Source organism: Pangasianodon hypophthalmus, chromosome 25, assembly GCF_027358585.1.
Source record: "Pangasianodon hypophthalmus isolate fPanHyp1 chromosome 25, fPanHyp1.pri, whole genome shotgun sequence".
Classification (NCBI taxonomy): domain Eukaryota; kingdom Metazoa; phylum Chordata; class Actinopteri; order Siluriformes; family Pangasiidae; genus Pangasianodon; species Pangasianodon hypophthalmus.
This window is the reverse complement of record NC_069734.1, coordinates 9,249,670-9,265,888: the sequence shown is the minus strand read 5'-3', so window position 1 is coordinate 9,265,888 and position 16,219 is coordinate 9,249,670. Positions and strand designations below refer to the sequence as shown.

The following is a 16,219-nucleotide window of genomic DNA, read 5'->3' as shown; positions in this document are numbered from 1 at the left end:
AGTTTGAAGAGCTAGATGGGTAAGCTGGTGTGGAGCTGAAATGTGGTTAGAAAAGCAGGTTCTCTCATCCATCTTTCATTTTAGGAGAGCCAAGAATGCTTCATTAAATATAATGAACAGTATTTAAATGAATACATGATTGTTTATTTACTACAACAGACACATCTCTCGTAAAGGAAAACTCCACCCTGAAACACATTAAATAACATATTGATACTGAAGTATTTGTGACATGCTTAGCGAATCTGGTGCTAATTTGTTGGATGGTGATCTATTATCGTTATTTCTGTGAGAAGTTAGCAGTTGTGTGCTGCTCTGACATCACAGGGGGCGTTGCCAGCGCAGTTACAATGGTGTTTAATACGAGGAAACATATTTAACAATGACATGACTCTGATGGTGGTATTAGCAAGAATGTTAAATCTTTGGAACCCAATCTGTTTTAAAAGAGTGTACAGATGAGGAGATGAGAGAGCAGGACAGACTATAGGAATAAAGCGCCGCTGCATCGCTCTCTTTAGGTACAGATCAAGTGATGGCTCAGCAGGTCAAACAGCATTGTGGGTAATGTAGGAAACTGTTAACCAATGTTAAAATACACTGGAAAAACACAACAGCAAGTGAAAATATCTTGAATATAGTCAAATTTATCTAGCATTTCCTGGTATAAGATTATCATAAGCCAAATATAGGATTCAACATATTTCTGGACACTTTGTTTGTTTGTTTGTTTGTTTGTTATTACTATTATTATTATTAGTAGTAGTAGTAGTATAATACTAATAAGGTGTAAATCTCAAGCTGTAAATCTTCTTATTCTATTGGAAAATAAAAAATCAGAAAAAAATAGGTTTAATAATATTGTATTTAGTTTATTGTAGTCTTATAATAGAGAATATACAGTATAGATTTGACTATATTCATAAGATGTCTTTTCTTTGCAGTGTAGACCAACATGTTGATGAAAGAAGTTTAAACTAAAAATGTCAAGTCAACATTTCATTGCAAAATAAATCTTAGATGCTCCTGAAGATCAGATGTTAATTATAAAGATTAGTCCCTAAAGCTGGTGATATACAGCAACCTCAAGCTTTCATTATAATTAGGTTTCGGTAAACAGGTTTCTGTTCTTTTCTGGGTACAAGAGATAATGTCAAAATGATTGTCTGTGTTAATTACAGATAATTACATGTGCTAAGGAGAGATTAGGTTAAAAATCGCTGAGCACCTCTTTAAACAGATGTATAAACATCTATTCCATAGTGGTTAAATTTCATCTGCCTTTGTGAAGCTTTATACATTGATTTTTTTTTCCTTTAGTTATATGTATGAGGGACTCTGGTTCCCTGGTAGAATAGTGGTTAGCATGTGGTGCTTTCACTGCCACAGCCCTGGTTTGATTCCCGGTCAGGGAACCTTCCCCAGCCACTGGAGGGGTGAATGAGCCCGGAAGATGGGAAAGTTTGTGTCAGGAAGGGCATCCAGTGTAAAACTTGTAGTAGAATCAACACATGCGGATGGGTGAGCCGCTGTGGCAATGCTGAACAGGAGCAGCTGAAAGAGGAAAAAAATACATAGTACTGTGCAAAAGTCTTAGGCATATGCAAAGAAATTCTGTAGAGCAAAGATGCCTTCAAAAATGATTATATTAAATATTTCTACATTAAAAATATACTATAAAGAGCAGTGAACAGTAATGAAATGAAACAAAGTCAATATTTGGTGTGACAACCCTTTGCTTAAAAAAGTTAGTAGTCTCAGGTACAATGTGTGCAGTTTTATAAGGAAATGAGCTGGAAATTAGCTGATGCTTTTACTGAGCATCTTGCAGAAGTAGCCACAGTTCTTCTGGTGACATTGACTGTCACACTTGCTTCTTATTTTTGCAGCAAAACCCAGCAGCCTTCATTATGTTTTCTGTTGGAAAAGTGGTCTCTTATGTAGTATGCTGCTTTCTTTCCTGACATACAAACATTTTCTTGTAACATTTAATTTTGTGCTGGAAAACTAATGTTTGGAAATCTAAATAATGTAGAAGTCATAAAATAAAAATCTATAACAAAGTTTGCTCTAAAAAAAAATTTAGGGTACCTAAGACTTTTGCACAGTACTGTATAAATATATATATATATGTAGGTATGTGTGTATGAGAGACTCTAAACTTCTTTCACTCCAGCCTTGTCTACAGCCATGTCCATGTGAGTGAATAAGGATAAACCGGAAAACATCCTGCTTATATTGGCCACTTAAATGCCTAGAGGCCAAAAAATGCCTATCACTAAAATGGAGGCGATCGCCTCCTCTTACTCTCTAAAGCTGTCATTCACAGCATGTTTTATGTGTCACTATAACCTTACCATATGCACCACATGTCTATTTTGAAACAACCCTCTCTCAGGCTCTGTAATAGTACCCTTTTTTTTAATGGCTCCTAATTCGGGAAAAAACGAATCTCAACACACGAGTAGGAATAGAAATAAAACGGAACACTGAAGTGCCCTGCAGTTGCACTCAAGAGCTAGTTAGTGGCTTGTGGTTACACATAAAGACCCCGTTCCCTGGAGTGAAAGCTAATATTAGCACTACACAGCCCCTGCGGCGATGGTGAGCTTGGTGCGGATGTGATTGCTATTTTTCATAGCCAGACAACTGAGAATGTGCTCTCGATGACATGTCTGAGACAACTCAGCTGTGGAAAAGATCCCAAAATGATGCAGAGGTTTGCTTTGGCTTAAGTAATTCGAAATATGTTCCATCAATATTTGACATATTTAATCATTTTGTTATTTCATTCTCCCACAGTAATGGCATGGGCCCAGGATTGCAGTTTGGCAATAGTCTCTGCCTGACCTTTGGAGTTAATCTGATAGAATTACACAATATATTTGGAATTTAGTTTTGACTGAAGCTTGTGTGTGACAGTCTGAAACAAAGCAAGAGCATATAGATATACACAGGTGAGACTGACAGAGGGCGTTTGCTTTCTTATAGTTCCTTACGCTTCCTTCCAGCTTTTAATGTTCTTTAAAAAAAACAACATATTGATATTTTCTGTAAAGATCTGATTAAGATTTGTGAAAAATGTTTCCCAGCGCTGACTGATTTAATGGTCGCTGCTGTAAAATTTCTCTATAAACTGTCTCTGACTGATGGAATGCCACTTCCCAAGGTCAATAACTGAAACGAGTCCCAGTAAGACCCAACCAGCCAACCAACCCCCCCCCCAACACACACATACACACATAGGCACAGAGGATATATAACAGTGTAACACAGAGAGAGTCACATGGCTTTAGATATGACACAGTTGTGAGGTTGAATGTCAGTGACGACCCTCGATCTGTTGCTTGGGCTCATTGAACTTGAGACCTTTTGAAGAGGAAGTAACTTACACCAAAAGTGTCTGAAGCTAACAAGTAAGAGATGTTTATAGCTGCTAGCTTAGCATCTTGCAAACTGCAAATCCAAATCATTACCTCAAACCGATTTACCTCATACTGATCTTGAGAAGACTTGCTTACGTGGTTTCTGACACTGTATACGGCAAAGTGTTGTCTATAAAAATGAGGTTGCATAGCTAAAAAAGTGGCAGCCATCTTGAATCTCTTTGCATCACAGTCATGTAAGATAAGTACCTGTTAAGTTTAAAATATTTGTAGTTGAAATTGTGTATTAGAATTGATACTGTCAATTTGGATGTAATTAAATTCGATATTTGACCTTTATTTTTTTTTATATGCAGACTTAATTGGCTATCATAACCTCAATAAATTTTCACAGAGATTGTTATAGCTGTAAATTGAAACTATAAGATAAGGTTGGAAGATTTAAACGTGCAGTTTCCACAACTAAATTGGTAGTGATAAGTTTTCTATACCTGACAGCTACATTAGGCACAGATTATCCACAGATCCAGTGCAAACCTAAAGAAGCAAACTATAGACTGCAAACACGTCTTTGTCAATTGATTGATTTTTGGAGTGTGTGTGTGTGTGTGTGTGTGTGTGTGTGTGTGTGTGTGTGTGTGTGTGTGTGTGTGTGTGTGTTGGGGGGAGTTGAAGAGAATGAAGAAAAAGAATGAAGCCAAAAAAAACTGCAGCTTGTCATGTTTTTCTTCATTCTTTCATTCTCATGATCATAATCAGTTCCAACACTGTAATGTCCTACTATCCTAATACTGTGAAATCTTTCACTTTGATTGTAAAATCTTCTATTCTATCCTCATTACTCATGTTCTTTCCCTATGTCCTTATATTTCTCTGCCTCTCTCTCTCTCTCTCTCTCTGCCTCTCTCTCTCCCTCTCTCTCTCTCTCTCTCTCTCTCTTTCTCCCTCTCTCCATGGACCCACTGGGCCCTGGTGTGATTTTCTGTTGTCTCTTATCCAAGGAAACTGCATTAGAATGTGGACCATATGTTATCAGTTTAAACTGCTTTGTCCTGTCCAGGACCTTCTGTCCTTCTTGTCCATCTGCTGCATGGACAAAAGGTAAAGAGAAGAAACAGTGATGTAGCAGGAGGTATCAGAACAGCATAGAAACAATAGAATTCCTCTAAGAAAGAGAAAAAAAAGTGGATGGGATGAGATGCAGGATAAATGTACCTCAGAGCCAAATGTTTTCTTTGTAACCTATTTTTACTTAGTACGCTGACTAAATAAGGTAACGTAACATATAAGAAAAGAAAAGAAAAGAAAACAAAAGGCCAGTAACTAAGTAACTAAATGTCATGACCACTAATTGTCTAACTTGTGCCCACAAATTAACATGCTGCAGTAATATCATATCTAATACGTGGCCTCCAGGTAATTACTTGCTGGTAACAGGCACAAAAGTCTATTCAATTTAAAAATTGTCACTAAGGTGACATGGGCTAATGATCCGTGGCACAACAGTAGATCCATGCTTAGGTTCTTGTGGCCACAGTTGTCTAATTCAAATGATTTCTGTGTCTCACTCATTTTAAAATACAACAGTATTAAGAGATAAATACTTAGTGGCCACTAAATAGATCTCGAGAAACTTCACTCATTTCCTTAATATATGAATTAATGGTTGCAAGAAACTTAAATTGTGGTCTCAATGAATTAAGTCATGGCTATACTTTATTTAAAAATAACCACCATGTCACCTCAGCAGCTCTGTATCTTCCAGTTTGGGCCATATGTTTAATTTGATGTATGTGGACTGATTTTGCTGTTTTGTGAAACTTTTATTGTACAAATTGTGTTACTGAGCTAACCAGTGCTTTCTGATGTAAGTGTCTGGTGATTTACACTTGCCATTTGTGAAAAGCTGAATTAGTAAGATATTAATAAGAGAAAAAACAGGCTTCAGGCACAGAGTAGATCTTTGCTGATTGACTCAGGGCATTTGGGGTGAGAGTAAATTTAAATTAGAAAGTCAGACAGAGAACATATAACTATCTACATCATCCTTCTTTTGAAAGTGACGAGATGAAAGATGAGATGAAAATGCACAATTCAAGGACAGGTTTGAGTGGCAGGTCTAGGCATGCTGGATGGGCTCTGTGGAGACGAGCAGGACTGATGCTGTGATGCTGATGCCAGCACTTTCCATCAGGCTGAGCAATGCATGCCCTGGCAGGTGGACCCCCCAGAGAGAGCAAGTGAGAGAGCTCGAATGTGACTAAAAGATGATGCATCATACCTGTGTATCCTGTGTTTCCTTGATTCCTGTCATTGTAATCCCTTTCCAGAGCTCCAATGTCTCCCTATCTTTACCCTTTCACCGCAACTTTAATTTTATTGACAAGGAAACTGTGGCATTACATTACATTACATTACATTAGATTACATTATTAGTTCTCTTTAGGTCATTATTTAAAGAGTTAAGAGCTAAATCATGTATAAACCCTTTGATGTAAACTAGCACATTGTATACAGTATACACAAATAAAACAGGTCTATCATGGAAAATTCAGATTAAGATAGATTTTCGTTCATTCCCTGTGGCTAGGTAGTCAGCAGTCAGTCTGTCTCTGTGAGATAAAGTTCCTGTAGCCTATATGCTATTTTTATTAAAGCTGTCCTGATTATGCAGAGATCCTTCACTCAGGATAGGTAAAAATAACCTCACTCCCTGAACTCGCCTGCTTCATGAATTACAGATCCTCATCAGACTTTAAGATTATCATATTATAAACTTTCTGCATGTTAAACCAAAGAAAAGTTTCTTTCTTTCTTTCTTTCTTTCTTTCTTTCCATCTTTGCCACAATTACTCATTAAAGCTAGGTGTAGATATAATAGAAGTAATGTAAGTGAATGCAAATGCCCCACAAAGACACAATTACAAGTGTGTGTGCGTGCATGTCGGAGCTGTACTGAGCATGCGTGTGTGTGTGTCTGTGTGTGTGTGTGTGTGTGTGTGTGTGTGTCAATGCGTGTGCATGATTATTTATTTATTTATCAAAGTGTTTTAGTCGCTGAGATCAGACTTAGACGTATATATTACACGTCAGTGCAAATGTCCCAGAAAGATAGAATTACAGGTGTGTGTGTGTGTGTGTGTGTGTGTGCGTGCGTGCGTGTGCGTGTGCGCTGGACAATGCGTGCGCGCGTCAGTGCGTGAATGAGCGTGCATGTTTATTTAGATATTGATTAAAAAAAAATCTTTTTTTGCATATTATTACCCAGGTCAGTGCAAATGCCCCACAAAGATACAATGACGTGTACTCTTGTGCGTGAGTGCGTGCGTTTTTGTGTGCGCGCGTCAGTGCGTTTTATTTATTTATTTACAATAAATAATTTAGTGTCTGGGATGAGGGATAGGTGCATTTGTGTGTTATGAGGCAAGTCACTGTACATGTCCCACAAAGACAGAATTACACGTGTACGCCTGTGTGTTTGTCTGTGCGGGACTGTCCATGCATGTCAGTGCGTGAATGCGCGTGCATGTCGCGCTTCCCTCCCCACCTCCCCACCTCCCCCTCTTCCACGTGACCTCCTCTTTCCATTCCCATGGCTCGGATTACCGCCTGGCTCGGTGCAGCGGCAGCAGTAGCGCGCGCTCCCGCCGCAGCGTCCGCCTCACGCGCTCTGTCCGCGCTCTCCGCTCCGGCGTCGCTCCGTCACTCCATCAGTCCGGCTCTCCGGTTGGAGAAGATGACCGTGATTCCTGCGCTGCCATCTGCGAGCTTCACCTCCTCGCGCAGGGAAGAGAGGGAGTGAATCTCTCTTTTCTCTTTAAATCGGGGAGGCAGTCGACTCTCAGCACTCATTCAATCTTATTCGTTCTGTCTTTTTTTTTTTTAAATCCCTTCTCTCTCTTTGCGCATTTTCCCTTCCTGTCCTTCGTTTGGGGGGGAAACCGCACCGTTATCCCAAGCCGAAGGGAATACCAGGGGCATCGTTTTCGTGTCGGGCTCTGTCTTTCTTTTCTCTTTTCCTCTCTAATCATGGAAAACATAAATGTGGAGACAGTGGAGAAGGAGTGCGGCGCGCTCGGCGGACTCTTCCAGGCGATTGTCAATGACATGAAGGTGGGTTACAGCCTATAGCTAGGTCGGTGATTAACACGCATTCAGTATCCAGTGCATTCGTGCGTTTTTTTTCATGCATCTCCTGCAGATCTGCATCAGATCCCAGCACCGCATATATCACGCACATGCATGCATTGCGTCCTAGACAGAGGCGCAGGTGCTTTGGCGCATGTTGGAGTTTTGATAAAATCATTTGCTCTATGGTGAGCTACATCCTTGATTTTGGTTGATGTGGGTTGGAGGTGAGCTCTCTGCAGGAAAGATGGTGTCTATTGCAACGTACCATAAAAGATCAACATTCCTGTGTACTAGAATTGAAAAAAAAAAAAAAAAAGAGGAAGCAATAAATCCCCCAAAACCAATGAAACAGACGCATCTGCTGCTGAATAAGCATCTACAACCTCACCATTCTGTGCCATCCAGTCATGGTTGGTGCTCTTGTTTTCTTCTTGCGCACTACAGAAAAGGTACGACGTCTCTCCTGATGGATTTAATGTCCAGTGTCAGTTTTAAAGACACACAATGGAACACATACATGGCAGTTGCAAAGCTAGAAAGCGTAGGTCTGTGGGTTTCTCCTGGATATGACCTGTCCTTCCATTTTATGGGCGATCAAGACAATGAGCTAAAAAGGGATATTGACTTAGAAGCTCTCGTGAACCAGATACGCCAAGGTTCTGAGTGTCTGTGTCCTCTCCTCCAGATTAACTGCTCAGAATAGGAATGCTCCATCTTTCTATTTCATCCGCACTTTCCCTATTCCCATTGGGTTTATGTTTTGACTGTGTACACACGCCGATCTTCTGCAACACGCTGGTTTGTTGTGTGCCACCTATGCACCATTGGATTGCAAAAATATGGGTCTTAACATGACTCACTACATTCTGTCGTATTTTGGAATAGGTTTGTTGTACTAGGTCACTGGGGTCAGTGTTTGCATTGAAGCACCAAACGAGGCCAAAATGAGGTCAGTGTTCCACTGGGCACGTCTTGAAACGTCACAGTCGTGCTTTTATTATGACGACCTTTGTGCCAGATTACTGAACCATGTATTGGTATTGGTTTGGCCTTCTGCATATTGGAGATGAATGGTGGTTAAATTCGAGATCTTAGATCATAGCAGAATGATAGATACTATAAACAATTAATAGATGTTTTAAGATATTTCAGACATGGACCCTGATCTTGTAATCTGCTGTTCTTGAGTCACCATGCTCTCTTTTTTTAGATTTTATCACAAATCAGCAGACATATTCTCTCTGGTAAGCTTGGTGACATTTCAAAGCTCTTTGAAACCCATGTGGGGAATTTTTTATGATCATAAAATCAGATGAACCCACAGAATGTTGCTTGTTCATTGTGCTGGTGCTTGTTCTTTATATGAATGCAGGGCTTGCTTCACAACCACAGGGAAGTTATTAAATGCCTTTCTGGATGCTGCAGTTTCACTGTGATTTCTCAGAACATTGAGTAATCAGCCATCTGGTTTCTGTGGATGTGCAGATTTCAGCACTAGTGTTTCCTTTGTTGTATGAATGAAATCCATGCTCTGTATGCATGCATAGTTTGTCTGGTTTGCTCTTGGAGTCTGTAGCTCAGTGCCCGCGTTCCTTTGTTGCTGGGGGATGGCACCCTGAGGGCATGACTGTGCACTCCTTATATGCGTCTGACAGCCAGCATGCTGTCTGGATGGCCTTTGTTCTGGTGGACGAATACAGTAGGAACCCCATCAAAATATTGAGCTGTGGTCTAAATCCATTGTATGTCAAATTTCCTTTGAGAGAATGCAATTGAATGCCTGGAGATGAACAAGTATTGACTACAAATAAAATGGGCATATTATAAGATTCTATTCTGCATTGCCATTGAGAACATGAACTCCATTAGACCAGATGTGTTGATTTATGTGGATGACCTTGTGTCTGTATTTGAATGTGTTTGCCTTGAGACGCTCTCTTTGAAAGGAGGAACCGCAACAACAGCATGTTGATTATGAGCTTGAATGATTGGTTGGAAAAAATCAGATTTTAATGCATAAAGGAGGGAAGAACCTCAAGTCCTTGTCTTTAATCTAATATTTGAGGAGCAAGGGGGCGTATTCTGGCCACCCGGGCTAGAGGTGAATGATGCAAGCGCTCATGTGTTTGCCAGCTGGACCTGCTATATATCACTCCTGTTTACGTTCACAAGCCTCCTGCTGAGATGTGCATACCAGTGTACAGAGAAGAATCACTCAACGCACACATGCACACACACAACGGCAGCTCAGCTATTTATGTGCTGACTGGAAGGTTGGTCCTCAGTCTGCACAGGACTCATCTTCGATGCAACTTCGTCATCCTTTTAACTTGCCAAATTCAATAAGAAGGATATCATATATAAATCAGCTGAGAATCAACACCAATAGCACATGAAACCATGGCTCTTACTGGCTCTAATGTAACCTGAGCTTACTGAGTGCACAGTATCCACACAAGCAGTGCTATTTGCAGGGCTGGAGAACGTGTGAACAAGAGCATGTGTTCCCCTTCTCAGTTCCACCCAGTTTTTTCTCAACCTGACAATCCTAGTGAGACTACTCATGGTCTTCCACTTATTTATTTAGTGTGTAGGGCTGCTGTATCCTTCGAGCGTGTGTTTCCTCAGCCCTTCTGAAGGCTTATTAAAGATGAATTGTCTCGTCTTGGGTGGAAGAGTTGTTTTGGACGCGAGCCAGCTTGGTTAAGGCGTTGTTGGACCTGTCAGACTCATTTTGTCTCTTCCGTCTGCTGACTCTTGGGAAACCTCATAAAGAGTGATCATTCTGTGTAGTAGTAGATGAAATATGGCTGATCAATGGATGTGCTTTTGAGCTCATTCCAATGGTTGTAGTATTCTGTGAAAATACAGTTTTCTGTCAGTGACATCGAGGTGTGGTGATGTTCCTGTGGTGTTGGACCTTTGTGGCTTTCACACAAATAAAAGTTTGTAAGGAAATAGCCCTGGAGTTCCTTGAGGACATTTCTCCTTCCATTTCTCCTTCATTGCCTTTTAAATGCTGCATCTTTGTATATATTCAATTTTTCACTGATTTAGAGCTGCAACAAGTCATACACTACTAATTGTTTACATGATTTCAGATTCAAGGATTCAAGGTTTATCATCATATTCAATGTACAAAATTGTTATTGCTGACAGTTCAACTACTCTTGTGTTCTATTAGAGAGGAAGTTGCCTAGGTAGTGAGCATTTGGGCTGCATTAGTCCTAAAGTCTGTCCCTGATGGGGGAAAGGTTATGGGGAGGTTTTAAAAAAAAAATGCGTTGTCCTCATGTACAATGTTGTGATAACATTGTTGAACTTTGGAGATTGTGATAAAATGCTAGGCAGTGTTTGGTCATTTTTACAGCTTGAATACTGAGGCAAAAAATGGCAGCAAATCTGGCTACATTTCAATTAGCTGTTGGTTAGCGTTGATTTAATTAGCTTTCTCAATTCTGCTAGCATTATGTATTCCTAAAGCCTTCATTTTCACTTGAGACGTTGTCTTTAAATGCAAGCTTATAGCTCATTTTCTAGCAGTTATATATATATATATATATATATATATATATATATATATATATATATGGCAGTTATATAAAAAGTGTTATTCTAGCAGTTATTACTCTACATAACTCGAACAGTATACTATGGTACATCTTAATTTTGTCAGTGTTTCCATGTATTTCCCGGCCACAGCTTCGGCTATTAATAAGGGGCTCCAGATGGCCTATGAATGATCAGCTGTCTTTGTTGTCATCTTTGTAGTTCATAAATTCCTGCCCCCAATGCCACTGTGACCCAACTTTACCCAACGACTTTGACAATGCTCATGACTCCATTTCTAGAAAAACATTAAGTTGTTGTTGTGAGGCACTAGGATACATGTATTCATTGGGTCATTTATTCATGGGAGGTCTGTCAATCTATCTATGCTTTTTCAGTGACCAGTGACTAACACTAAGGATGGACTCATTCAAACAGAAACAAATGAAAGAAGTTGGCAGTTTAGGATTAAAGACATGAGGCTCATTCGTTCATGGGAGTGAGTAAGATGTAGAGCCTAAGACAAGCTGCCTGTTTTTGTCCTCAGCCCAGAAAAGCACAAAGCCAATCAGCTTGGCTTTAAAGTAGTAGCTCAGCTCATAAGATGTCTCCTGAAATCCACCAACCTATCAGTGCCTCTCCCTCAGACAAGACATGTGTTCTTCTGTGTTCCACAATCATTCGTGTAAGAGGTGGAGGAGGGGAGCAATGGAAAGGGAAAGCGTTCCTCAATATATCTTCTTCTGTGTGATGTCTGCAGTGTCAGGTTCAGCAGACATCTTTATCAAGCTCACTGCATTCACATTGTGGGCCTTGATGCAAAATTATGAATATTTTGACACAATATTTTTTTGTCATCTCTGTTTACATATACGTCCTGACCCATATTCGGTTTGCATCATTCCCTTGCCAGAATGCACAAGGCTGAAAACAGCAACTTTTTACCAGTAGCATCACAGTGGTTGAACGTGACCCCCACCATACAAGAGATCATATTGTACAAGTAGGGTTTCTTCCAAGTATCATCCAAGGTCATCAAATCAACACAGTAGTTATAACAATGAGTCGAAAAGATTCCTTACTGCTGCTCTGGCAAGCACTGCTTTACTGACCTCTACCTCCAGCTCACAAGAACTGTGGTGGAGGCTGAGAAGTAAAGAATGGTGAAATGGAGTTGATATCTTTGACGATGGAGAATGGGTGTGAGATTTTGGATGAATAGGGAAGCGTTTCACTTTTTGTGTGACCGTTTGCATACACGACTGTGCCATCACAACATTTCTCCAGGCTAATGCTCTGTGTAATCGTGTTGTGTCGGCCTTGTGGTGGCTTGTGGCGGAAGCCAGCTATCGCACTCAGGCACATTTATTGGGTGTCAGCCCATCGTCACATAGCAACTTCTAAATGAACATGAACACTGGATGCAGGTGTTTAGATGTGAGTCAAATTGCAGATTTCAGGTTTAGAATCTCATTCGAATGTGGCCTATATCAGATGTGAAAAAAATCTGATCTGAGCTTCGCGACAATATCCGAACTGTGCCAGAAGTCAGCAAAAAAAAAAAACAAAAACAAAACCAAAACAAAAAAAATGGAATTGGCTGGCAATGTACGTATAACTCTTTAGACAATGTCTTTAGACAAAGAAAGCAGTAATGAATAATGAATGGAAGAAAAAAGATGAATAAATTCATGTATTATGTCAAATATTTCAATGGGGCTAACTCTTTATCAGACCCAGCGCCACAAGGCATCTACATTATCACTGGTTTTCATTAATGTGGTGAAATCAGTATGAATCCTTGTTCATAAATTATGCAGCGAAGTCTTCTTTTCATCTGACAACAACTTACTGCTGTCTGCTAATGTAAAGTGAGTGATGATTTGCCAAACACAGTGTTAAAGAAACCTAATGCACAGTAGGAGCCCTGTTATCAACATCACTGATATACTGTTCCAGATCATGTGAGTAAAGACTGTAGCTTCTGTTTATGGAATTACAAACACTGATTTATCATTTAAGCATGGAGTTTTTCTTGAGAACTGGGAAACAAGGATTTTAGCAACAAAGCCCATTTTTTTCTTTCCTTTGAAATTTCCCAATTTCTTTCACTTGTGCTGCTGTTTGAGTGTCTGAACTGGTTCACTATCTGGAGCAATGGAATCAGGCTAATGTGGTTTCACTCATGTTTCCCTGGATTGCCCTGAAATCAATAGGAAAGAAGAGAGAAATTAAGCTGCGTAGTGAGCTATTCATTTTTGTAGCAGAAATGAAAATGAGTCATTTGAACACTGACAGAATTTGTCTTTTAAACTCCCAGGCAATGGCTGCTCAATAGCTTTTCATTAGTGGAGAAATAAGTGGAGAGAGGCTCTTTGTTTGAGAAGATAAGCGATTGTAGAGTCCTTTCAGAGGTTATAGACATATATGGGCAAATGAAGCAAGAGACGGGTGTGCAGTGATTTATACAGCAAAAACATAAGAAACATTAATTCATAGTAAAAAAAAAATGCTCGTTTTATGTAGATGTAATATTCTGTTAAATGGAGGATGATATTCTGCATTGTACAAAAGTCCTGGGTAGCAACTGTATAAGCTTGAAATAACACCATACATTATTAGAATATAGTGTATTAAATATAGTGTAATGTGCAGATGGTGAATTAAACAAAAAACAATGTTTCATAGTTAATTTTTTAAAGGGTTTTTCATGTGTTCTTTGGATAATTAAGGTGTCCTAGCTTCCTAAAGGTGGTCTACTAGGCATTCTTTCTGAAAGGAAAAGTCTCAGTAAATAAAATAGTTCCCAGTAGCCACCCTTAAGAAAACTGGAAATCATTCAAAGGAAGTTGAAGGATCACTTCCTCAAGGAAGTGTGTTTATGCATACTCTTAAACAATGTTCCTTATTGGCTTTCTGAATTTGATTTTGAATAATGCTCTGATTACTAGCTCAGAGCCTTAATCACTATCCTAATAGTGAACCATACAATTCCTGGAAGGTCTAAAGGTTCATCAGTATGCAGAAATCAAACCCATATATTGTACATATACACCCAAAAGAGAAAGAAATATGAGTCCATTGAGCACATTAAAGTATTCCTTGGTTTGTCTCTCTGGGTAAATCTTTAATATTCTGTATAGAACTCAACAACAGGGTTTTCATTTCACAAAATGGTCCAAAAAGAACTTTCTTAGGACCCTAGAATGATTAACCATCAAAATAACCTACATGGATCCCCTTTTTTTTTGCTTCTTAGCAGGGTAACTAAGGTATGATAAATTCTTTCAAGCTGCCATTTCCTGTACAGATTATTCCAGTAGTGTTTGTGTATTTTGGTGGTCATTACCAGGTCATTCGATACAGCATGATGAATCAATCTGATTTTATCGCTCAGCATTTATAATTCTATTGTTCTCCAAGAGCTTTTATTGAAATTCACCACCAGGTCATGACAAAGGCAGCTCAGCTTACGACTTCTTCTGCTATATTGCTTTTTGTTATGCCATGTTTATCCTCTTTAGTATACTAAAATCTCTCCTGCCTTGTCTTTCTACAAAAATTGGCAGCAACACACCCTGCAAGACCATTTCCTGAAGACATTTTCTGCCAGATGCATTTGATTTGATTTAGTACAGTTTCTTAAGGAAGTATCCGTTAAGATGGAGATAGTGCTTGGGTCTTGGACTGTATTTCAGACACGAAAGTCTCCTTTAAATTTCTCATTGGAATATTTGTGGAATATTTCATGTTGACCATGTCCTTGTTGATATAAAAATATGATTACGTGTCTGTCAGTGTGGGTAGCTTAGTCATGTTCCTCCAAGAACTTTCTGGTTTCGTCTGTGAATTTAGATGCATTACAATATTTAGTTATTTTTTATGTGATACTTTTTGTAATGCATTAATATTTAGTTTGGTCTGGAAACATTTTGGGACCTATTAAAGACATGAAATAGAACTGTGAAGAACTATTGTCATGAAACTGTCCTGTATTTTACGGCACTGTCCTCTGCTTGATCAATCCAGGCATTGAATTTGCAGCAAATTGTCTGTGAGCATCTAGAAAAACAGTATGGATTGTTGTGCGTCTTTACATTTTCCCATTTAATATAGAGTCATTTTAATATTTCTCTTTGCGTATATAAAATCTTTATGCCAAGCAACTAAAAAGAGATGCCTTTGTCTCATCCTTTGCCTTTGTTTTATCATTTGTTATCCTTTTGGCTGTCTTTGTCCTGATAAAAATGCACTAGTAATACCTTTTTCTGCCTGGTTAGGCTAAAGTTAAAATAGCCCACTTCCTTTACATCCATGTGCATCCGACCGTCTCCTTCCGCAGAGAGCGTGTGACGCATTCTTGTACTTATCCAATAGTTTGTGGCCTGTTTGGCGAATCAGGAAAGAAACAGGGAGAACACAAAGAGGATGATGGGATATAGCAAGAGCGAAAATGAGCTTGGCTTGAGGGATTGCTCAGTTCTGAGATTAGCTTGGTGAATATGCTAATGAGGTATGAATGAGGATCTGGACATAGAGGGAGTCGGCCATGTCTCTCTATCCTCTTATCTCTTCCTCACAAGCCCTCTTCAGTATGATGGACCTCAGGCCTGAACACCAGAATAGAGCACTTCAAACAGTCTGGGTGTGTGTTTAGGGTTCCACTGGGAATATCACTCTCTGGATTCAGAGTGAAATGTCTGACATCAAACGCGTCAATGAGACGGCAGATCAAACGAGATGACTCCAGTTTAGTGCCATCACCATTGACTGTGCTCTCTGTTCAGTCCTGCTCTGGTTTACCACCTCTTTATTCTTATCTTTTCCTATTTTGCTTTTTATTTTTATCTTACATTACAGTACAGAGTGTCAGATGTTTTAATTTTAATGCAAAACTTTTATATTACTTGCCTTCTCTGGCCATGTCTGTCTATATCCTGTTGTTTGTTTATTGTCTTTCTTTACATTCTTTTCATTTTCTCCTTTCCCATTTTGTCCATTTTTGTCTGTTTTTTTCTCCATTTTCTATTTTTTTTTTTAGAATTTCAGTGTTTGTATCAAAATACTGTCTATTGACTGCTTTGTTCCTGCATCTCGCGCTCTTCCTCTTATTCTCTCTCTCTCTCTCTTGCTATCTTTCTTGGAGTATTTTT

General features: G+C 39.3%; 1 protein-coding gene across 4 annotated transcripts in view; it reads left to right on the top strand.

Annotated features, from left to right (window-relative positions):
• Positions 1-6,984: 6,984 nt before the first annotated feature.
• mtss1lb (MTSS I-BAR domain containing 2b) overlaps positions 6,985-16,219 on the top strand; it is a 76,957-nt gene continuing 67,722 nt past the window's right edge. For 2 of the 4 annotated variants that reach the window (XM_026937508.3, XM_026937506.3), the window contains exon 1: positions 6,985-7,499. In XM_026937508.3, coding sequence (XP_026793309.3) covers positions 7,416-7,499 — 84 coding nt within the window. In that variant the 5' untranslated portion in view covers positions 6,985-7,415. The remainder of the gene's footprint in view (positions 7,500-16,219) is intronic. The other 2 variants (XM_053229368.1, XM_026937510.3) reach the window with 2 other exon arrangements.